Source organism: Falco naumanni, chromosome 5, assembly GCF_017639655.2.
Source record: "Falco naumanni isolate bFalNau1 chromosome 5, bFalNau1.pat, whole genome shotgun sequence".
NCBI classification, from domain to species: domain Eukaryota; kingdom Metazoa; phylum Chordata; class Aves; order Falconiformes; family Falconidae; genus Falco; species Falco naumanni.
Genome location: NC_054058.1, coordinates 11,198,711 through 11,223,179, shown reverse-complemented (window position 1 = coordinate 11,223,179; position 24,469 = coordinate 11,198,711). Strand labels below are relative to the sequence as shown.

At 40.7% G+C, this 24,469-nt stretch overlaps 1 protein-coding gene across 3 annotated transcripts in view; it reads left to right on the top strand.

The window, feature by feature from the left end:
• The window catches only part of FAR2 (fatty acyl-CoA reductase 2), a 149,132-nt gene that overhangs the window by 46,960 nt on the left and 77,703 nt on the right, over window positions 1-24,469 (top strand). For all 3 annotated transcript variants that reach the window (XM_040596664.1, XM_040596662.1, XM_040596663.1), the window contains exon 2: window positions 18,931-19,165. In XM_040596664.1, coding sequence (XP_040452598.1) covers window positions 18,977-19,165 — 189 coding nt within the window. In that variant the 5' untranslated portion in view covers window positions 18,931-18,976. The remainder of the gene's footprint in view (window positions 1-18,930; window positions 19,166-24,469) is intronic.

Below are 24,469 nucleotides of genomic sequence, written 5' to 3'. Positions count from 1 at the left end.
AGAGATTCACGAAAGAGAGGAATTGAGCATCAGTGATGGTTTTTCCCTGTGAAACACACTGTATTGATTGTCTCAGTCTTATTGTCAGAACTGAAAAATGTTGCAATTAAGGCTTATGATTGTACACATTTATCAAATTAATCAGCCTAAGCTGTCCCTTGGAGTTAAACTTCAGGTGTTGTAGATTTGGAAGGATCAACCTGCTATAAAAAAAAAAATTGTTCCTGTAGTGTAAAGATGATCTAAGAGCTTCAGTATCACCTATGGGCATCTTTGTGCTATATAGTGATTAGTGGCATGGAGCATTTGAAACCTGGGAAACCTGACATCTCACAGCCAGCTGGGAAGCCTGGCAGTGCAAAGGTGCCTCTCTTCTGCTTTCCCTTGCTGCTCATTTTTGTCTTTTAGATCATAGTTTTCATTTTCTGTGACTGTTTCTAAGGATGATCTACTTGTTCTATGAAATACTCTTAAGTTTTCTCTCTCCTGCTAAACAGTATGACTTTCTAACCTGACTTTGAAGTTGAAGTTTTCTAAAGTTCTTGAAAATCAAAAACAATGCCCAACTTTTATTTGTAAGCAACCGATCATCCAATCTCTTTAGAAGTGGTCATTTTATACTGTTTGAGTTTTGGATACACAGGATCACTATATTGCATTTATTTTTCACCCCCTCAACATGTATGTCTTGTCAGCAACATTTTTATCATCTGTGTTATTAGAAGATTTCAACTAGATCAAATTATTTGCAAGTAAGTATAATCTAAATTCATTTTTTCTCCAAGCAAGAATCACCTACCATGCCCCTACTTATCTATGGTTAAGCTTTCTTCTGTCAAAAGACTCACATTCTATTTACAGGCCTGATTCCTTTCTGGTTATTTAGGGCTGTATCTCTTGCAGGACATCTCTGCCTTTCGATTGTTAAGATCCAGATTTCTTGGGGTGTGTTCAATGTAAGATCAAAGAGGATGAACGTGGTGACAAAACCATTAAATCTCCCCAAACCCTACACTGGCTCCCAGTGCAAGTTAAGGGTGCCTCAGTGCATTGTTTTCTGTGTCTTCAAACACCCTTCTGATAAAACGAGGATCCTTGGGTCATACAGTTTCTCTGACTATCACCTTTTTTCTCTGGTCATCCTGTTGGAAAGGGGTCAAGAAAGGGAATTGGCAAAAATCACAGCAGAGCGTAAGTACTCAGCCAGGGAAAATGCTCAGGAAGCCAAATACGCAGAGGGTTGGGCTGGTTTGCGCTGCCAGGGGAGAAAAAAAAGGTTTCTTTGAAAATAGGACTTTATGCTACAGAGATTTCAAGAAATAGAACTTGGAGCAGAGTGAAACACTTCTCCTGGTTGGGGTTTGTGGGGTTTTTTTTTGCTTTGTTTTCACAAGCAGCAGAGTGGTACCACTTCTATACTATTACACTGGAGGGAAAAAATGGTTGCTACTACCTGTAGGCACGTTTGTTCCCAGCTACTCTTTTCCCTAAGAGATGTAATCGAGCAGCAACCTTACTCTGTGTGCTCACTTTAGTAATATCTCTGTATTGCAGGAAGCGTCCTGCCTCAAAGACTGCTTTTTGGCAAGGCTGGTACGTTTTGGCTGTTAATAACACAAGCTTTTTCTTTTGTGTGGCAAGCCTTATGCAGATAACGCTACTTACTACATCCCCGCCTAGTTAAGCTGTGTATTTTGGCAAAGAATTTCCAGCCTGACTATCTGCATGTACCTCACTTCAATCGTTCTTAATAGGACTCTTATCTGGACCAGAGATTAGCAGTACAAAATTCAAGATGGGGGATATGCAACAAATGTTGCAAGGTTTGGAGGTGGATAATTTCTGTCTGCAAACTCCGGAGGGTAAGGCAATTTTTGATACTTTGAAGAGGACATTGCACCTTTTGGCTACAGTTGAGAGGAGCAAGAACTGATAACATTTTTTTTTATTGAGAGCTGCCAGCCGTGCATAGTAGTTGTTACACCAGGTCACTTGATATTTACTTTCACAGCACCTCTGGGGTCTGGGCTGAGGACAGGCTGAACCTGTGTGGGACTTTTGATGCGTTGCAAAGATCCAGGGCCTGAGAGATCTGACTTGAGGTGCAAATCTTTTGTGTTCTGCTTGGCACTAGTTGATTAAGAGAGAGTTGTTGAGCTTATTTGGAATATCAAAACTGTAAATACACAAAACTAGGAGATGTATGATAGAGTGAGGCTGTTTTGGGTGTCAGTGCAATGGAGCTAAAAGCACTGAAGCACCTTGGTAGTGTTTGAGTTTCAGAACTAATAATGTTTTGCTTGGTCTTTATAACTTCAGATGGTGAGCTTTGCCTCCAAGATCATGAGGTCATACAAAAGTAAAAAAGAGCATAATTTCTTGGAAAATATAACAAAAAATTATTGAAGCAGAATTGAACCATGTTATTTTTTCTTAAATGATATGGATAAATCCTTACTTTTAGAAGGGTCCTCAAGAGCCCTATATTTCTACTTTTATGTTTGAGCAACATTAGTGCTTGTGTAGTCACAACACAGCTAAATACCTTTATCTTGGAAATAACAATTTCCTGTCTCCACAAGAGAGGCTTAAAACATTTTTTTAACAAAAATAATAATCAGGAGTCACCAACACTGTACTTCCACCTGAGCTTGAAATCACTGATGCACAATAGTGCAGCATTTACTGCAGTGCTTTCTACAAGCATAATGTAATTAATTGAGCGACTTGCATCTATTTTGAGATTTTGCACCTCGTGTATATTTTGTAACTAACTTTCTGAAGCAGCAGTAGCTACATTGATGTTAGGAGAAGACCGTTGTCAAGGGAGAAAACTGTCACATTTTGATGGACAGTTAGCAGTAAGGCTCAGTACATCTGTAGGCTGTGTAATGCATGGAAAAATCTGGGAGCATACCTGACTTCATGTGAAGCATGCCATGTGCCTTTGCATGATTATTTCTGTGCTCTGTGCTACATGGAGCTATGCTAATATACTACCTTTGAGTGGTCTTGTGCGTTTTGAGGGCAGGAACATATTAATCAATCCAGAGGCGCTGCCACTGGGTAGGCTGTATGGCCTGACATCGCCCTGCTTGGGGGGCAGGGATCATGGCGGTGGCAGGAGACTGGCTGGATGCTGGTCCACAAGGTTGTGCTTCACAAGCTGTGTGAAATCAGTGCACATGTTTCATTTCCAGGATGTATTTGTGGCTCTGTAACCTGTTTTAAAATTATTCCAAAATTTAAACTGTGGGTTGACCTTAAGAAGACTGTGTGGTATTCCTTGGAAATAGGAATAATTTCTTTATCTTATAGATCATGGTAGGATGAAATCTGGGGGGAGGGGGGGAAGCCAGCACTGATAAATCAGTGGATATTTTTCTTTACCAGATAATGAAGATTTTAACTGTTAAGTACTGAAGACAAAAAAAGAAAGAAAAAACTTCATTCAGTATAGGAGCATGTAGATTTTCAGTGCAGAGCTTCTTAAGGACAAGAAGGTAATTTGTCATTCAGGAAAACACATGTGCGCTAATTGGAACCTGGCACTCATCACAACAGTTCATGTGCTTTAAACTTAACTCAAATTTTTCTTGAATGTTTAGAGCCAAATCAGCATTGAATGACTTCTTTCCTTTCTTGCATTTCAGTGCACAGAGGATGTATTAGAAAACATTATCACAGCCTGACTATCCTTTTGTGATGCAGCACTTACATTTCATTCAATTACAGGGTTTTTTGAACTTCTATAAATGTGCCTTGTCGCCTCGCATCAGCTTGTCTTCTAAATATTGGAGAAGGGAGGAAGAAAAATATTGGTCCCCGTATGTGGAAAAGGAGGAAAAATTTTCTCTTTGCCAGTATGTGCCAGCCAAGAGGCATTTTCTATTTACGTTTTATTGTCTCTTCTTTCTGGAGAAATGTGTTTCAAAAGTCCCAGTGCTGCAGATCTCTCTGCTGCCTCATTATTCAGAGCTGCTGATGTGCTGAGCAAAGTTCCTTAATGCAGCTTTCAGGAACTCCAGGGAATTCTCTTTAGTTTCCTCTTCCTGCGGTTTTCCCTTTATCTGAAGAGTAAATGTTTGTGTTTCTTGGAGAACTTTGGGGGCAGAAATCTGCTGCCTATCTTCCACAGAAACTGAGTGAGGAGTCTGTGCGAAAATCTAATTTGGAAGCGTATTATTTTCATCTTCTAGTTTGGCTTCTTCCACATATAATTGTTATTTCCTTCCTGAATCGACACTTTGGTCTATACACTCTTAAGTGAGAGGAATAACTGTGTGGCAAAAAAATAAAAATAATAATAAAGAAAAATCAAGCAACAAACCATAACCCACCAAAATCAAGCAAAAAAAAAAACAAACCCCAAACCCAACCCAACAACAACAATAAGTTAAAGACTTTTTTATTTACATATGCACACGATACTAATGAAATAGCAATACTGCAAGAACTTATTTTGATAAAATCAATGTATCTTACCACATAGATGGTCTTTCCTGCTGTTGTGCTCTTTGGCTTGTGAAATGGCAGTTACTTCTGATCCCTGTTATAGTATGACCTAAGCAATTTCAAACAACTAAACACAACGCACAAAAAGAGCAAAGAAGTGGCTGCACCATTAACTCCAATTCATTAACAGCCTCTGTGAACTGCCTTGTTTCTCTAATCGTGGGAATTATAACATACACATCTACTTTGTTACTCTGGGGTATTCCAGAGATCATTAATTAATGTATATAAAACAGTGCATGAGCAAATACACTAACACAAGAAAAGAAAGTATTTTTAACAGCGTAAGGGAGGGATAAACATTGCTATGCTGTGTTTGCTTTGTCCGTTTGCTGTACTATTGATTCACATACACAAATCCAGAAAAAAACTGTTTCTACTCTGATAACTTCTAGGTGACTCAGCTGTGATCAGCGACCTTTTCTGACTGGTACTATTGCACTTGCTTGGTTCCCATCCCAAATGGCTTGGGATGTAGCAAATCTGTAGTCTCTGCTGGAGGCATGTATGTTTCAGAATATTGCACCTCTCTCTGTATTTTTAAACAGCGCACTCAGACTTGCCTCACATTTGCTTTTTAGTTCATATATGTTTTCTCAGTCTGTTTATCCTGGTAGGATAGGGAGAGATGTACTAACTAGAAGAGTCAGAAATCCTTAAAGCTATCTGATAAGGATCAGGAGGTAGCAAAACTACCTTCTGAGAGTAACTAAACTTTCAGAAAATAAGTAAAATAATATTTAGTATCAAGAATGCAATCAGTTGAATTGTTAAAGATTTTGTGAAAATATTCTCGCTGTTAGTAGAATGAGTTCTGCTTGCTTGTGGATGGGTTTCAAGCAAGGGAAGAGCTGATGGGGGATAGAAAAAGAACGTTTGGAATATTTATAAAAGCAAATAAGACTATGATTTCTGTGTTTTGTTGATATCTTCTTATGAACTGCACCTTTAAACTATGCCAAAATATTGTGGCAGTGGCTGTCATATGTCAAGACATGAGAGAGCCTAAGTCCATTTCCTACTGCACTAGTTCCTGCTTGACAAAAGCCTGCCTTCACTGCAAGCTGTGAGCAGCACCCATGTGAGCAGGCGCTTGCCAGCTAGCCACAGCGTGCCAGTTGGCAACTTCTACAATAATATGAATTTTCCAAGGCACATGAGGAGACCCTTGTAAGTTGTTTTTAATTTCTTTCAGCTATTGGTCTCAGTCTTAAGGAAACTGTTTTTCACAAGAGTTCAGCTTCCATGTCATCAGTGCTGAAGATCACTAGGGTATCACCCAGGGGTAATTTGGCTCAGCGTGTGCAGAGGTCACAGAACTACTGTAAGTTTTTGGTGGGTGTGGGTAGTTCTGGGCATAGCACAGCGCGGAGGGCTTTTGCATTTGCACACCCCATTCATTGTGAGATGCAAGCCTACTGGTAGAAGCTGAATGGGAAGTCCTCTGTAAACAGAATGACTCAGATACTAATCACAGAAAGTCCTACAGAATTTTCTCTTTGATGCTCTCTTGCCCTTTTTTTTTTTTTTTTTTTTTTTTTTTTTTTTTTAAGAAGCTACATTTTGCAGTCTCATCTTTCTGTTGGTAGCAGTCAGCATCCAGGATATGTTCACCCATATTCAGTAGATTTCCTTCAGTAAATTTCAGTAGATTTTCCTTCAGTAGATTTCCTTCAGTGTTCCACTTTGATCAAACACTAGTTTATTCTGTTGAAAATCCTAGCAGCTACCTTGAAGCTACCTTTTAATACACACCACTCGTTTTCCTACAGCTAGTGAAGCTTCTGGCTTAGCTGAGGGTCTTCTGTACTCCCGGTTCAAGTTTCCAGGGTAGGAGGCATTCTCACTCATACAGCCCAAATGCTGTGGTGGTTGATGCCAAGGAAAAAAAAAACTTCCAAACTCAAACTCTTAATATTACATTTGCTGTTGGAAGGGGCAGAGGCAAAACTAGTGGTCTTGCTGTGCACATGTAGCCTCTGAAACTTTCATCCCCTGACCCCAGGTTATCCTGCAGCCTCAGGAGGAGCAGCAGGAATCAGCTCTACATTGTAACTCTGTGCTTCTCTTGTCTTGCTGGAAGCAATAGATCAAGGATTGAAGAGGTTGGAAGTGCAGCCCCATGGAGAGTCAGACAAAACAGGGAGAAAAGTCTACCCAGAACGGTGAGGTGTAATGCGAGGCAGAAACACTGCTGCATCTCTCTGAAGTGCCTTCTATCTCACTGACTTCTGTCTTAAGAAGTAGTATGCTTTATGTTTTTCCTACATTATAAATAGATATATGTAAAGTCTGAATTCTTTTGTGGTTGCGTGTCTTCACCCTCTCTTCAGAAGCAGGCAAGCCCCATACCACTGTCTCCATTGCCCCTTCCCAACGCTCCATACGTGGGTCCTTGTAGAAGGAAGCAGCCTGCTAGATTACTCTCGCTGGGGTTTCTCTGCATTTCCAAAGGGAGAACGAGATGTTTTGTCAGTCGATCACATTTGCGCAGCGAGAGTCACGACATGGCAGGCAGCAACCTGCCAGACAGGAGCAGCTGCACCTCTGCTGCTGTGGCTTCCCTAGCATCCATCCTTACACCGCCTGTGCGAGGGCGTTATCTTAGTGCCAAGGACTCTGGCAGCAAATTTGTCAGTGTATTGTGGTTCTGATGCAGGTAGTGCCAGAACTGTCTTCAAGAAAACAGGGGGTAGCGGGAATTATTGGAGCGCTGGTCACTGATGTTGATTTTCTGGCTTGCTGTGGAATAAGCCAGCTAGCAGCATGCACTAAGCACCACAAAACTCCCTGTGGACTTCCTGGAACAAAATATGCTTTGGCTGCATTTCTTCCCTGTTCCTGGGGAGCTTGATCCTTCTCTGTCTGCTGAGAACTTCACTTGACAAGAGAATTTTGCATAGCCAAAGCCTGGATAGCTTCTGTCCTATTTCGGTAGCTGGACAGAACAAATGAGACTGCTGCTGTTGTCTGGGGGATTGGCAGGTGCCATCAAATGCTCTAAGTGTGAACAACAGAGAAATGTGAGAGAAATGAAAAAAAATGTGGTTTTTTTTTTTATTTAGCCTATCTGAGTTTTGATGCAGTGATGAGGTACAAGGCAAAACTGTGGTATTTCCATTGATAATGCTGTCTTTTAGGTTTCCATATTAAAAGAAGACTTGATGGTATCTTAAATCTTTGGTTTTGAAAATATCTATTTGTATTTATATATGTTTTGCTATGAAATTGATAGTATAGACTGTCATATCCATCTGATCATCCTTTTAAAACGACTCCTTTTGGTGGGAAGTATTCCAAGTACTTTTGTCTTTCAGCCCCAGTCAAGGCAAGAGTAGTGCTCTGGGCTGCACTTCTTAATAAAACCTGAATATAAAAATGCTCAGACTGCTGCGCTTAGCTTTTCATTTGAAAGAAAAATACAGTTATTTAATTAACCTTAAACCTGAGTCTGAACACAGCAGGTAATTTTTTCCACTCTGTTAGATCTGAGATCTAAAGTGTGAAATTTCATTTTAGCTTGCTGTCACAGGACTGCTAGACTTAGCGTGGTCACCACATTGTTCTGGTAAGCAGCATACATGATGCTCCTGTATTGTCTGAGCTCACCAAGAGGTTTCACTGACAACAAACATGTCAAGAGTTTCTCAGCTGATACATAGTTTCCTCTGCCTTATAGGGAAGGTATTAGCAAATTTAGACATTTATGGAGGAAAAGGAATTTTTGCTGTGTTACAGCTTGTAAAAGTTTACAGAGGTCTTCTGTAGCCACTACCATGTAAAAGTTAGTTGTGGTTTTGATGACCCAAAAATGGTTGTGACTGGAGGGGAAAAGCAGTTAACAGATTGTTGCATCTGCAGCCTAAAAATGGTTTTCTACGTATGTGTGAATGTACTACACAAGTACATGCATACACATTACAAAAGAAAAGTCTTCTTCAGTAAAAGCCTGTGTGCTTTGGGAAATCCAGACAGATTGAATAGGGAACTCTGAGGTCATCAGAAATAGGAGAGGGTGTGTATGCTTGAATCCCTACAGATTATTTTTCTTTCTTTCTTTCTTGCAGCTAGTGTTATTCAGTCAATTATTAACTATTTTGCATTTGTTTTGAAGCTTAATCTAAACAAAAAATATGTATGTATTCTGATAAATCTGCACAGGATTACAGAGCTAGTCATCTTTTCTGTTTACAGCTTCCACTGTTCATAGCTGTAAAAACAGTTCTAACAATAGGAAGGTAACATGTCTTAGCTAAGTGTTCGGTTTTTAAAGACGCGATTATTAAGGGGTCATCACTTTGACCATGTTCCTAGTACATTGTGCTCAGTTTCTTCCGTTGTTTTCTGCATTTTTTAGGTTTTGTTATGAAAACATAAATGCAGTTCTGTTTGATTTCATAAAGACTTCTAAGCATTGTGCTTAGGTATTTGCCTGGTAAGAGAGCTGCATGGAGTGACGGTAGAAGAGGGAGAATTAAGGGTAAAGGAGGAATCCCTTAGGAAGGTAGTCTCTCCATTATTACATGACATAGATTTACTTGCTAGATAATGCTCTACTTGGATCAATATTGCTGCTGACTCAAAATCTGAGTGAAGACCATTCTCCTTTGTGTTGTGACTGCCTTTGTGAAGAATGTGGTAGCTGTAATCACACGAATATTTGCATTTCTACTATCAATCACTACCTTTTTTTTTAATTTCTTACAGAAATGCAGGCAGTTTCTAAATACTTTTGGGTTTAGTTACCCAATCTATTTTAGGGCCACTAAGGAATGGTTTTCCATGGGTGCTGGAATGTGGAAATTGGTGAGGAGGTAGCAGTCCTACTGCTGCTGTCCTTCACACCAGCTGTGCTAGCTGGACTGTTCCAAAAGCGGGGCTTGAAAAAAAGTCCAAAGCATTTCAGCCTCCTGTTACCCTCAAACTGTATGCAAGTATTCTTAAACTGGATGAATCATGGAGTCATAGAATCATTTAGGCTGGAAAAGACCTTTAAGATCATTCAGTCCAACCATTAACCTACCTCTGCCAAGTCTGTCACTAAACCATGTCCCTGAGTGCGAGGTCTACACTTCTTTTAAATACCTCCAGGGATGATGACATCCCTGGGCAGCCTGATCCAATGCCTAATAATCCTTTTGGTGAAGAAGTTTTTCCTAATACCCAGTGTAAACCTCCTCTGGTGCAACTTGAGGCCTTTTCCTCTTGTCCTATTGATTGCCACTTGGGAATAGAGACTGGCACCCACCCCACTACAACCTCCTTTCAGGTGGTTGTAGAGAGCGATAAGGTTTCCTCTGAACCTTCTTTCCCTCAGCTGACCCTCATAAGACTCGCTCACTAAACCGTTCACCCACTCTGCTGCCCTTCTCTGGACACGCTCCAGCACCTCCACGTCCCTCTTGCAGTGAGGGGCCCAGAACTGAACACAGTGTTTGAGGTGCAGCCTCACCAGTGCCGGGGTGGAGTGACAGGGGGACTATCACTTTCCTTGTCCTGCTGGCCACACTTTCTGACACAAGCCAGGATGTTGTTGGCCTTCTTGGCCACCTGGGCACACTGCTGGCTCACATTCAGCCGGCTCTCAACCAGCACCCGCAGGTCCTTTCCCACCAGGCAGCTTTCCAGCCACTCTTCCCCAAGCCTGTAGCATTGTGTGGGGTTGTTGTGACCCAAGTGCAAGACCCAGCACTTCTCCTTGTGGAACCTCATACAATTAATTAGCCTCTGCCCATTGATCCAGCTTGTCCAGATCCCTCTGTAGAGCTTTTCCATCCTTAGGCAGATCAACGCTTCCACCCAACATGGTATCTCCAAGTCCAGCTCTTCCCACAAAAGCCATAAATAGTAACGCCACTGTTTTTTGGCGAGGGGCAAGAACAAGTGGTGGAAAAGGACAGAAAATCTTTGAATACTGTGCTAAGACATGCTGGATGCTAGTACAAAGTTATCAGCTGAGAGCTCTAAAAGAAAATAAATGTGCCAGACCACCCAGATATCACGGAGAGATTCACGGAACATTGACTTAATCACGGAGAGGCCCCCCCTTCTGCAGTGCTCAGGTGCAATGAGATTGGTGTGCAGTGGGTATGGCAAGGGTTTGGTTTGGGGGTTTGGGAGAGGGCTGCTGGTTGTAGAGATCCCAGCCACAGCTAAAGGAGAAAGAGCAAGGTGATAATGGCTGTGAAGAGGGAACTAGTAGAAAGAGAAGGGGAAGGATCATCTGCAGAAGTGCTCTGACTTAGAATGTCTGTATTTAATTATGCTGAGGCAAAGCAGAAACTCTCTTCTAGTCTTGATTTATGCACAGCACCTAAGCTTTGATCCTGTAACCTGCTCAATGGCTTTGCAACAGCCAGCTCTAAGTGAACACAGCTAAAAAAAAAAGGGTGAGTGGGTACAGATACTGACCTGTGTGATACTGAAAGGAGCCTGCAGAAGCTGCTCCTTTGATGTGTCTGGGAGGTGCTGTTCCTACTAGTACACTAATTATACAGGGGTGAGGCAGAATACATCCATATCCGAGCTACTGAGAAATATTTGTTCATGAATATCACTCACGTAGGTATGTCCTTACCACAGTTGACCTGTCTTAGCTCTAAAATGCTTACAGGCTCCTTTTCATCAATTTTAGAGTGAACATAGTGAGATGGAGACAGACTAACAGGTTGCACTAAAAAGTCAAGAGGCTCCTCCTGGGTTGTGTTACATTGGTGGGCCTTGTGCTTCATTCACTCTTCTCTAATTCTTAATGGTGGCTGAATGGTTTGAGCTCCTTAGAAGAGTCAGACAATCTGTGAACTGTACAGGTAATGCTTAAGCAGCGACCAGATCTTGAAATTCAAGCTTTAGCCCTGCATCCGATTCTGTGGGCAGATCTCTAGACCAGAAGCTACAACTCCCAGTGCTTTCCAAAGGAGATTCTGTCTGCATGTCATGTAACATTCAGTAGTTTGCAAGATCCAGCTGTGCATGCTGCTTGTTGTCTCTGGCTCTTAATTATGCTGTCACACTGCACCGTCTCTTTAGATTTAACTGTTATACACTAAATGGATTGCAAAACTGGAGTCATTTTTCAAGTCATGAAGGATTTCTGGGAGCAATGATAGTTTCTCCTTGCTTGTTGCTACTTGGGTGTGCTGTTATGGCAAACAAAAAATGATTTGAAGTTTATTAGCTGAAGAAAACGGATTCAACCTTCAGGCTTCTAGCAACAACATTTATATTTGGTGTAAATTGGTTGGAGCAAAATCTCTTTTGTAAAGAGGATTATCATCAGGAGTTCAGTCTGGATGTAAATGAGCCCATCTTCGAACCACAGGATTTTCTTTCTTTGCACCATATTAGCATCTGTAGTGCCTGTACAAAGGATGGATTATGACCTTCCTTTTAATTCTATAGCAAAGTGAGAGAAGGTTTACTGTTGCCAGTTTGTAATTGTTGTTAGGTTGTTAGTGCTATAAAATAATTATGGAAGTTTAGCAAATGGTAAGGATTTTTAATTTGTGCCTCTATCAGCCATTTTAACATCCTCTTTGCTTTATTTTCTAGCATTTTCTGGCATCAGTACAATTTCCCCTACCTCTTCCCAAACATCGTGTACTACACAGATCTCTATGTGCCTGGAGACCTTTGAAAATATATTATGTAACTTCAGTGCATCATTGTTGGTACTGTCTGCTTGTTTGTGTTAGCAGCAGCGTTGTCAAAAATGTTGTCAGTGTTGAAATGCAGCCCTTTTCCATTCTGAGTCACTGTTACTGATTACTGAGAAAGCAGAAAATATTTTAAATAAAAAGGCTCAAATCTAAGCTAATTCATGTTAACCCTACCTGAAACATCGGTCATTGCAGTGGAACTACCCTGATTGTGAGTTTGGCCCAGAAAATCAAATCAGTGGAGCTGAGTGACGTAAGCTGGTGTTACCAAGAAGCCAGGACTTAAGTCACTGTGATGAAAAGCAAGTCACTACTTCAGCTATTGCTGGGCATGCATGGTTTGGGACTCTGCTCTGTGACTGTAAGGCCACAGCATGCTCTATTACTTCCAGATGTCCTGGGGCTAAAAATAAGCTGTGAAATCTCTGAAGCAGAGCCTGGTGCTCAACAAAACCTTGACATCCATATAAAGCATCTCAAATGATAGAGCGTGCACAACTAACGCACCTGCATACACCTGAGATTTCACTGTGAATCGACAGATGCTGTGATATCCCATGTTTCTAGTGCCAGCACATAAACATAGAGATGCTTATTGCATTTTTGTCTTTTTAATTTTTATTCTTTAAGCCTGGAATGGGAACGGAGCATTCTGTTACTCCAGGAATCAGAAGGCTGGGAGGTTGCTTTGTTTCAGACTGGACTTTGCTTCATAGGAGGCAGTGTGCAGATACTGAACTTTTAACACTATTCCTGCCTCTTCCTCCGTGTACATGCTGTCCTTGCTGTTTATACTGATTTGCTTCAAACCATATAATTGCTGTATATGCATTAGCATTGGAGGAAAACTGTTTGTTGTTCAAGTATCCACCTTTACTGGCCACTGAAGTGAAAAGATCAGGTGGTTCCTGCTACAGTCATAGTCATGAGATTATTTGCTTGATGATGATTAACTAACAAGAAATCACGAACACTTTCAAGCAAAGAACACATATTAAAAATAAATGCTTTATGTATTGTAATTATGTGCATAGTTTGTGGAGTCTCTGTCACACATCCTGGGGCAAAAAATGAAAAAGAAAATAATTATATGAAGATACATTGCTCAGGCATCCCCAGTGTTCAGTCTATTTTAAATTCATAAAATAATTAATAGACTGAGGAAGCAAACTGATGAGATTGAAGTAGTCTGTGACCACTTTATATTGCTTCTTCTGGCCTCAGCTGTACAAGTTCTGCAAAGCGACAGAGGGAATTTTCTTTTTCTGCATGTGCCAGGTTAATTATGACTCCTCCAAAATTCTGATTAAAGATGACTATCTTATGTATGATTGAATATTTGTACCCAAGATCAAAATTTTATATTCAGAAACTGGCAAAAATTACTTCGTCTTAAAGGAGCTTTGCTGTCTGTAGCTTTCTTAAAAAAAAATGTTATTTGTCATTAATTGTAATTTTAGTGAAGCTTGTTCATTACATTTAATATGATGTCTAAATGACTCATCTGAACAGTCCGACCCTCTTGTTTGCAGAAATCACATCCCTGCATAAAGTTGTGAAAATGCACCAGACATGAGAAAACTCATCAAAAACAGACTAAGTAGAAGGAGATGCCAGAGAGGCTGTTCGTGAATCTAGATGTATATTTACAGGCATACAGTCTTTTGCTTTTGCACAAAACTAAATATATCTCTTTTTTTTTTTTTTTTCTTCATTTTATGCAGTTGAGTTGAAAAGGCAAGTATCTCAACAGATAAGCTTCTGAAACGGCCACTGTCCTAGTTGAGTAGGGCACAGAAATCTCAGTAGTGATCCAAACCGTAGAGAAATATTAACATGTTCCTGTCTACCCATCCTTCGTTGCTCGTGCTCCATTTTGCCATCTCTTGTTAGCACCCTGCAGCCACGGACCTGCTCTGGACAGAGGCAGTAGCAGCAGGCAGTGAGGTTCAGCTATGCATTTTCCTTCCCGCTGCCATGGCTCTGATAGCAGTCTAACTCCTGGCATTACACCATTGTAATCTGAATGCAGATTTGGCATCATTAAGGTATGTCCAAGATGAGTACAGTGTATTTGTTTTGTTAAATACCAGCTCAAGTGTATCTGCTGTTGGTGGGGGAAAGCTCTCCTTTTTCTGTTGAGGATGTGAGGGTTTTCTTTTGCAGGAGGACAGTATTATGTTGGTAGGATTCCCACCTTTCTCTTTGCTTGTCCTTTGACATATGCCCCTGGCACAAGATCATGGCTTTGTTTGTAACGCAGCACTGTAGACCGTCCTCTGTGTCTGATCCAGAGGAGACTGTTACAGGCATCAGCCACAGAGCTTTACCCTTAAAGCAGCTCGGGTGCTTGTGTTTGCAGAGATGCTCGGTGTGATTCCTGGCTGACTATCCAAAAGGTGGGTTTTTTTCATGCTGTGGTTGAAGATGAGTCAGCATCAGTGAGTTCCACACTGCTGCAAAGATGCTGCATTCAGTAATTCAGATGGCATCAGTGATTACTTTCCTGCTCCGATCAGTGCCTAAACTGTCAGGGTTGCCTGTAATTACTCACTTGAATTGTGCTTCAAGAAGCCCTTGTGTGGGCTTTTCTCCACAATTCAGTGGCTTTCTCACCTTCAGTCAGCTTTGGAAGAGTCAGGAACCTCAGGCTCTGAAACGGTCTTTATTCTTCTTTGCCTCAGTCGGGGTCAGCTCACTGCACCTGCTGTGAGACTGACTGGTTCAGACTTTGAATGGTTTTCTCTTACCAGACACTTAATGCTTTGCAGCTTAATTGACTGGGAAATAGTTAATGCCCAGTACTGACTCCTTATTCCTTAAAATGAAAAGCAAAGTATAAGCTTCTGCAGGAAACAACTTTTCTTCATTTGACTGAGCGTAAAAAGTCAGAGGCATGCATGTAGTTCTCTATATTTTGAAGCTGACATCCAAAGGGTCAGGTCAACAGTCATTACTTGCATCACACCCTTCAACCTTAGAAATCCTCTGGTTCCTTAAAATCTCTGTAACTTTTTCAGTACTTTCTTTACAAAGTCTAAGCATAATCAATTGAAACAGAGAAGAATAAATTTTGTTATAAAATCACACTCTTAAATATTAAAAAAAAAACAAAGCTGGTTCTGAAAAATAAAGTCAAGTCAAGACTATGTTGAAAGGAAAGTATCTTTAGCAGTCCTGAATATAAACTGAAATCTGCTTTTGAATTTGGAACCTAGTAAAAGCCTCTTTACATTTGCTTGGCTAGTGGAGATTCAGGGATCTGTCTGAACACAGCAGATTGCAGCACTGTGGCTTTTGTGTCATGACCTCAAAACATAAATGTGTTTGTGCACTTTAAACAAATACACAGATTTGCTTTGCCGATAATTAGCAGGGCATCAGATGGGTACAAATTATTGTATTTTCTTCTAAAGCTAACTTAGGAAAGAGGAAAAAATGTACTGCAAGAAGACACAAATCTGATCCCGTATTAAGCAAACACCATCGCATTCCTTATGGCTTCTTATTGTGTATGAGGCCCTGAGCAACTGGATCCAACTCTGAAACTGGCCCTGTGAGCTATATGCTGCCTGACTTGGACTGCTTTATTATAGAAAATAAAAAGGATGTGACCCCTATAGGGTTAAGCCAATAATCAAGAGGAACAGCAGATTGCCTTAGAAATTAAGTTCTTCTGTGGCTGTGTTTGGTGCTTCCAATTTTGTCATACCAGAATGGTTCGGGAGATGCAATTGTTTTCCTGACTTTTCGGAGTCAAACATTCAAAATGGTCTTAGACTACATGGGGAAAAAACATCAGTTATGTGTATGTAGTCCTTGCCAGAAATACTTAATGAAATGTGGCTGCTCAGCTAATTTTAGGGATACTTTAAAGTAGTGTGATTTTATTTTTTTTTAAACTCTTCTACTAGGTATTGAATGTGTGGCCAAAACAAACGAAGCCCCATTTGGATAACTCAAACAGAACCCAAATGAAACAACATAATAGATTGATATCCACATCTGGAAATCTTAACAGTTATTTTTGCAGTAGTTTACAACTATCGTGCGAAGCACTAATGTTTTTGTGATGCAGGTTAGAAATGTTCTCAACTGCTGAAATGTGGGAAGGAGAGTAATTCCTGTTAAACACTAGTAATCTCCAGGTTTGTGGTGCAAAGTGCTTTATAAATGTACCATTTTTCTAGCAGAGTATTAGGTGAGGTTAGGTAGGTACAGTCTTCTGAATATGAGCTCAAAGCAAGTATGCAGTGACTGGAAGTGGTCTTATATTTCACCTTTTCATTTCCTTACGTTCAGTAGAATTTGTACGGGCTGTAGTGACCAAGGATTTCTCTGCTTAATTTTTCTGTTTTGCAGGGCATGTGTTGTACCAAATTTCTTAAGTCTTTTGTCATGTCCATCTTAATCTGGCCAAACTAACACCTGCTTTTGGACTCACACAGCCTTTCACACACTTGCAGGTTCTGCAAGTTCCTCTCTTCCAATGTCACTCATTTTCTTAACCTGAATGAGATGTGACATTTTGTTATGTTAATTATCTAATAGTTTAAACTGTTTGTTTAACTTCCCAAGTGGCCAGCTCTTTAATAAGAACAGGATTTTAATAGGCCTAGATGAGCCTGCTGCATTCATTTAAATTGTAATCTAGGCCATATCTGAAAGTAGGCTAATACCCAAATTCACTGAGCCAGAATACCCACAGCTATTAATTTAGAAAATAGTGTCCCTCAGAAGTTATTCTGCTTGACCCACTTTCTAAATTGGATGCACACCTGATGATTTGTTATGGATGAAGAAATTTGGGGTTTTTTTCATTTGTTTGGTCCTATGTACTGCGGTCCCAGGCAGCACTGGGAAAGAAGAGCAGTATGTTGTTGGGCTTCAGCGCCTGGTTCATGTGTACGTGTCATTTAGAAATGCACATTCAGTGTTTCCATGTAGCCGCACAGTGACTGTGAAAACTGGTGGATCGGTAGGGATGCAAAGTCAGGTCTGGGTAGATGCATCAGTTGTAGACCCAGATAATGACAGCATATCAACACAGACTGTGGATCACTTTTCACTGTTGTGAGAGGTAACACCTTGGGAATCGCAGTCTAGCTGAGCACATTGCTGGATGTTTCAGTGGACACAACCCTTGTAAGGGTTGACCCATGGTACTTCTCTTGATTCACATAGCTGGTGGCCAGTTTTCTGGGGTAAGATACCTCACTCCATCCTGAGGAAGGAGGGGCTGTAGGACAAGCTATATTTCTTTTATGGTCCCATGTGGTGAAGCGAATTTAACCTACCATCACATGTACCCAAGGTTCTTACAGTACTCTAAACTCTTTGGTGTTGTTCATTTGTGTTGGTCCAAGCCAAGAATTCATTATATAGCTTTCTGTATGAAGGCTTGTGGGTTTTGCTCTGTTAGACTACTTCACTGTCCCTGCACGGTTCTACTAGGTTTCAGAAATGCAAGTGTTGGTGAGAACAGGGAATCTTGGAAGACTGCAAAAATGCAGCAAATACTGGATTTCTGTTTTGATGTATTTGCATTTTATTAGCATGCAGTTGAGTCACATCATGTTGAGAGATGTGAAATGGACAAGAGTGTTTCTAAAGTTTCTGCAGGAGGAAGAGGTTTTCTGGGGTACCTGCAGATCATTATCTTGTTCTTGAATACTCGATTGACAGCATTCTACACTTCTTGTTTCTTTTTGTTTCAAATTTACTAGGCTTTTTCCAAAACATTTATTTACACTCTTTATGAGCCTTTCCCTTGCAATGTAAGCAGTTTGTGTGTGCTGTGATCTGCAGCACTTCAAAGACAGCAGGTGGTTTTTTCCTTCCATTAGTCTTATAGAGAGAGGGGCTATTCCAAGAGGATTCAGCCCAGCTTTGTTTGTCATTTAATCAACTCAGAGTTTGAATTGGGGATGGCTGGGGACGTGTAGGCCTGAAACCACTGTATCTAATTAAAACAATTAACTGGGACATTTTGTGTGGGAGCCTAGTCATGTCAGCCCCCTTATATAGCCGGTGGACCTCCAAAGGGCAGTTCAAACAACCTCAACCCTCCAGAGAAAGCATATGACATCTATGCTCCTTAGAGTTCAGTGGGATGAATTTTGGCCTTAACAGCCAGTAATGGGTGATGACCTGCACACAGGAGTATGGTATTGCAGTCTTGCAGAGCAATGTCATTGCACTGTCTCTTCCATGAAGAAGAGCTTTCTTCATGGCTGTATTTCAAGACAAGACAACAGGAAAAGATTGAGTGCATTGCTGAGTGATGGCTGACAACAAATCCAACAGCTTGGCACAGTGGAAATGAAGTGGGAAATGCAGCATTTGTACCTGCAGTGTTTGTGAGGAGATCTGTTTCAGCTTTGTCTTGTAGGGATAATAGCTGCATATCTTCATGACTGCCACTTCGCAGTGTAGGAGATAAATGCTACTCAACACCGCAGTGAGCGTCTAGTGCTGGGAGTCTTGGACAGCACAAGCTGTGCTCTAAACTGACTGCAGGGTGCAGCTGTGGTGTAGTGTGGAGGATAAGACGGAGGTTGGTTTGTTCAGCTTCTCTGCTTACTGTTTTTAATTTTTGTGGTTTATTTTCTTAATAAAGGCTTCTAAAAAAATCATCTTTAAAATTGCCATTGACTGAACTAATGCGAGCTGCCGTAGCTGATTAGGAAGGGTAATCTCAGACTGGTCTATGTCTTGACTCAAAATCCCTTAAAACATTATTTCTGCATCTTCTCAGGTACGTCCTGCAGGAAGCTGAAGGAAGGACAGAACAAGAAAACACCATGTCTTCAGTCTCAGCTTATTACAATGGGAAGACTGTACTTATCACAGGAGCTACAGGTTTCATGGGCAAAGTACTGGTGGAAAAGCTTCTGCGCTCCAGCCCTGAAGTGAAAGCAGTTTATATACTTGTCAGGCCAAAGGCTGGACAATCAATGCAAGAGAGAGTGGCCAACATGTTGAAATGCAAGGTAAGTTTCAATATTTTATTCTAGAGTCTAATCTAAAGTCTGTTTAGCTGGGTGAAGCAAAGGACTTCTGCTTTTCTTTAGTTTTTCTGCAGTTTAGAAAAGTTTATAACTTTTTTGCAGTTCATGGAGAACAAAATACCATCTTCTGCTGTAACCGTTATATATTTTTGTTGTGTCTCAAGCAAAAAAATTGTACATAAATGAACCTGGACCTGTCTGATTTTGATAGGTGATGCAGCAGTTCACATTGTAGTGATGTAATGGTTTTCATTCCTTTTTGCATTGCTGATTCTTGAGAATTAATTTTTTGAAAAGCATGTTACTTTAGCAAATTACCTTTTTGCAACAAGAGCGGCATTTTGCTTTCATGAACACTTTTCCTCCCCCACTTTCAAAGCTCGATATTCAAACATTACCATTCAAAAACCAAACTGAGTGTGAGCCCATCTCACCTCCTCCTTGCCCTTATTGGGGCATTGAATTTATTTCATAAAACAGAAGTGGGCTGTGCATTGCTGCAGTACAGTAGGGCATCTGCCACCTTCTGCTGTCAGCTCCAGTTTAACCTTAGTTATGAAGTAATAAAATACTGCTGCATTTCAAAGGAGTGTTTTCCAAGGTTGCTTGCAGCAGAACACAAAGGCTAAGACAGACCTGTGAGCTGAAGAACAGACCTCTGTGACCTCCACCCATAGAGCTTGTTTCTGCTGAACTTTTAGCTTGCCACCCCAGTGAGGAAATCCAGATCTCTAGTGTCAAGAAGAATGTCAAAGCCCATTGCTGCATTTAATGCAAAGATTTGTAAGGAGAAACTGCTAGACCAGTTATTTAGAGTGGATTTGGCCTGAGGACCTCAGGGTCCTCAAGGTCCTCAGGAGCTTAGTCCAGTGGTGAGGTCATGAACTTGCTCAGACTCCTCCAGCTATAAGTGCCAGAGAGTTCAAGCTAATGTTTACTGCTAGTGTGGCTTTGTACGTAGCTGATGTGAAATGAGGGGAAGGGACAGATCTGGCCTTAGTAGGCAAGGATTTCCTTGGATTTAATCTGAGAAATGTCAACATATCTTTAGAGTATTGGTCTAAAACTTTGAACAAGACTTGACTGGAAAAGTACTCCTCCTCCTTCTGCTGGAGTCGGAGGTAAAATAGGTCTTCAGATAACTTACTTAGAGACAAGTAGGTCTGGGAGAAAGCATGCATTTCCCCTTCTAATGTTCTGAGGCATCAAGCCAGAAAAATCTTAAGTATGTCCAACAACAGAGTTTGATTTTTTTGTGTGTGTTTTCTACAAAGGGTAGGTTATTTTCATGTTCAGGAAAATTTGTGAGTGATATAAAAGGAAACCATCACATTGGTTGCTTTTTGCAGTTCTGTCAAGTACACAATTTTTCATTACTTTTCCTTTGAATGAACATTTTTCAGCTATTTCTACAGCTTTATCACTGAAGACTGTGGATACTGGTTTTCATCATGCAACAACAAAATATGGTGTGTTTGCAAGGGAGTTTTGCCTTTTCTTTTTTTTTTAACCACTAAGAAAATGACAAACCTCACCATTTTTCAGGACTTCTGTAAGCTTTTTTATTTTTTTGCATTTATGTATAAATATTACTGGCTAATCTGTGCAGTTTGCCAGCACAGCTTGGTGCTGGTGTTAGTTCTAGGTGAGGTTCCCCAGTAACTGTTTTATTGTTGCAGCTGTACTAGGTGAACCCTTTTTTTCTTAGCATGTGTCAGCAATTTTAAGCATGCCAATGGCAAACAAGACTTGATAACCTCTCCTTGAACCTTCAGCAGCCTGCTTGGTGTGGTTCAAATGAACAAAAGGAGGCAAGTCTCGAAGGTGGCTGCAACCTTGAAAAGAAAAAAACTCTAGGGGTATGGTCGCAACTCATCAGGTCCCTTCAAGGAAGAAAGTGTCTTTTTGATACTGATCTTTTAAAAATAAGGAAAAAATACTTCCCTAAGGCAGAAACCTGACTCTTTGAAGGTTATTTCCATGTGAAAATGTTGACAGCCTTTGTTTTTTTCCTAGAAGTGAAACTGTTAATTCCAGTAACTGTTAATGTCACGGAAGATGAAAACATTATTGTTAACATTTTTGTGGATTGTTTCCAGTTGTTTGTTGTATGTCTTTAAGACATAGTCTAGACACTACATTTTCATTTACAGTTGTGGTTTTCATTCTCCAGTTGGGAAAATCCCTGAGCTATATAACAAATAAAAATGCAGAAAAAGCTTATTCCTAGTCTTCAGGCAACATTTGCATTTGACATTCCTGATCATAATCTCTGATGAAGAATACACAGGAAAATTCAGAATAAAATCCCTTCTCTTCCTTATGTGTACAGAATTTCTAATCTCTACTGCATAATTATTCTTCTCCCCCATGAACTGTTGGATTTAATGCAATACAGTATTTGTATCTGGGTTTACGAGAAATATTTCTGCTTCCATATCCTACCTATATAATCTTCTTTACTGACCAACCACACATTCACTTCAAAGGTAACTCTTTTATTCTATTACGTTATGCTTTGACCACTTATTATCCTCTGGAATTTCTCATTTTCACATCCAGAAGGGAAGCATCCCAGGAATCAGAGGAATAGAGAAAAAGAGGTTGCCAGCTTCTAAATACTCTAGACAAACAGATAAAAATAGTATATGGGATGAAGTAAGTTGAAAGCAGAGTAGATTGGCAGGAATTAGTTGCGCTGCATAATGCTTAGGTTCTTCAGGTAAGGTCCTCTGGGCACTCCTGATTTTTGGTAGTACTTGGCATTTTGAAATAAGTGGCCTATAATTTTGATCTCTCTTCATATAGATCTGCAAAATTTTTGTGGTTTCTATCATTATAACTACAGGGGTTTTAAACTTTGAGGTGTCACATTTGTGAACTCTTGTTCACAGTGTGTACAAGTGAATATGCTGGAAGACGACTCCTGTTAAATAAAAAAGCAACTGTAATTTACAAAAGGGTGATGCACTATGAAGGGGCAAAATATCTTCATTTGTACTTTTCAAACTTTTCAAATGTTTATTACATAGAATTTTTCAAATTCTAAGTCCAAGATGAAGAGTAAAATATAAAAAAAATTGGCATAAATCAGATTTCTTCCACTGTATTCTGGAGCAGCTGAACAGATGGCATGGAAATGTAATATAATGCTGGTTTTCCTCAGATCTTGTAAATTAGTTTTACGTGAAGACGTGTTATTGCGTTAATATGAACCATAATGAACGGATACTCAATTATCTCAGCTTCAACTCCAAAATGAGCATGTGCATTGAGGACCGTGTGGTGCATGGTGACCTTGCCTATTTATGAAAGGAGATGTTCTATTTTCCAGCAGTGAGTCCCTAAGGGAATTGGGCTATTACCCTGTGCTTAATGAAATGCCATGTCTGCATGGCACAGAGCACAGCTGTTACACAAAAAAAAACAAATTTCAGTTTTGGCTTCACCCTGGTTGTGTCCGTACTGTAGATGTGGATCACAAGGCAAAGCTCGACAGAACTGTTTAATCGTTAGTTGATGGGAGGTGTATATTTATCAGAGGTAGGGAATTGTTTCAAAGAGTGGTTTTTTTGTTGTGTGCAAAAATAGGCAGGAATGCTTGGAAGAGTTGCCTCAGATTCCCTGGAGAGCAGTTACTGGGCTAACACTGAGTCACTGGTTGTAGCTTTCACGTTGTCCCTGGGAGAGCAGAGCATTTTCCATGCCCTGTGTGCAGTGAACCCAGGCTCTTGCTGCTGCCAGGCTGTTTCTCCGATCTGTTTGTTCAGTGCTCCTAATTAGAAAGATCAGTCAAAGTGAGGAGTGGAAAACTCTTGTTAACGTCTCTTATAATTCAGAGGAAAAACGGGGAGGCTGTGAGGCTGCTGAAAATGGGGAACAGATATTGCTGGGTGTGATCAGAAATACTGTAAAATGCTACCGCATTTTCATATTGTCCAGCCAGTTAACCCTTATGGTTAACCCTTATAGTTACACTGGATGGTACAGATAGACCATCTCTTCCCTGCAAAGCTTTGTCTGGAACTACGCAGTGTGATGGGAGTGACTACTGGAAACAGCAGAATTTCAGTGTTAGGAGACACTTTTGCCTCTTCAGTATTTCCTTGTCAAGTGTGCTATGCTTATCAGCAAACATACAGCAAGACCTTTTGTTAGACCTACAAATTTCACCAAATCATGCCAGATTTCTCTTTTCCTACCTCCCTTGACTATGCCTTTCTCCACTTTCTCCACTCCCTTGCTCACGCATCTTGCTCATCACCATAAGCAGTAAAGGTTCTCCATGCCAACCAGTCCAGTGTCACTCCCTCTGGAACAGCATCCCCTACATCTGCTGCAACTACTACAGTGGTGCATGGATCAGTACCTGGCTCAGATTAATGACTTTCTCTGGTTGATGGAACAGAATCCCACTATTCAGTAAGAGGTCTGGAAACTGCTACTTGGAGCAAAACTGAGCTGAAGATGTTTTCTGTTTTATTATTTTAGATTTCCCTCGCTTTTGTCAGTGAATTATCAGAAATAACTCTGGTATTTGTGTACCAAAGGAACAAATCTCTCATTTTAACAAAAAACTTGTTTCTTACTTGACCTCATGATTTGTCATCCATGTGGTAGAGAGGAGCTAAATCTTAAGGGCAGTAACATAACTGACATGAATGCAGGCAGGGGGCTTGAACCATCCTGTTCCTCTTTCCTAAGCTAATGCCATCTGTTGCCTTGTTTCATTTCATTTCTTATTCTTCTCCAATTTGTATTTCTGTTTGAAGAAGGCTGGTAAGATTTTGCTTTATATGTTAGCAGCTAATAGCCTGTGTCCTAAAGCACAAGGAAGGGCCAGCAAGACAGCTGGTGCTTCCAGCAAGTTAACCTTTCACACTGGACGAAAAAGAAGCCACCATTAGTCCTGAGCTCCACACTCACTCATGTTACTTTCTGCTGTTGGATGTTTGCAGCCATGCTGCTGCTGCTGCTGCTGCTCCTTGGCTTTAGGCTCTGCTGGAACATGGGCATCTGGAACAAGCAAAGCGCAACGGCATTGCCTTTTCTGGGTGCTGTGCCAAAGCTGCAGCCTGGTATGGTGACAGCTTCTCCTCATCTGATGGACATCCAACCCGTGTCATGACTAAGGGTGTAGAATCTTACCTGTCAGCTTTCAGCTAAGTTGGGAGATCTGGCAGACCTAACTACTCTTTCATCTGTTCTGCATGCAAAGCCATTGCTACCAGGAGGCTAATGGAGAAGCTGAGAAGCACAAAGGCCCATCTTCTTATCAATTAGCAT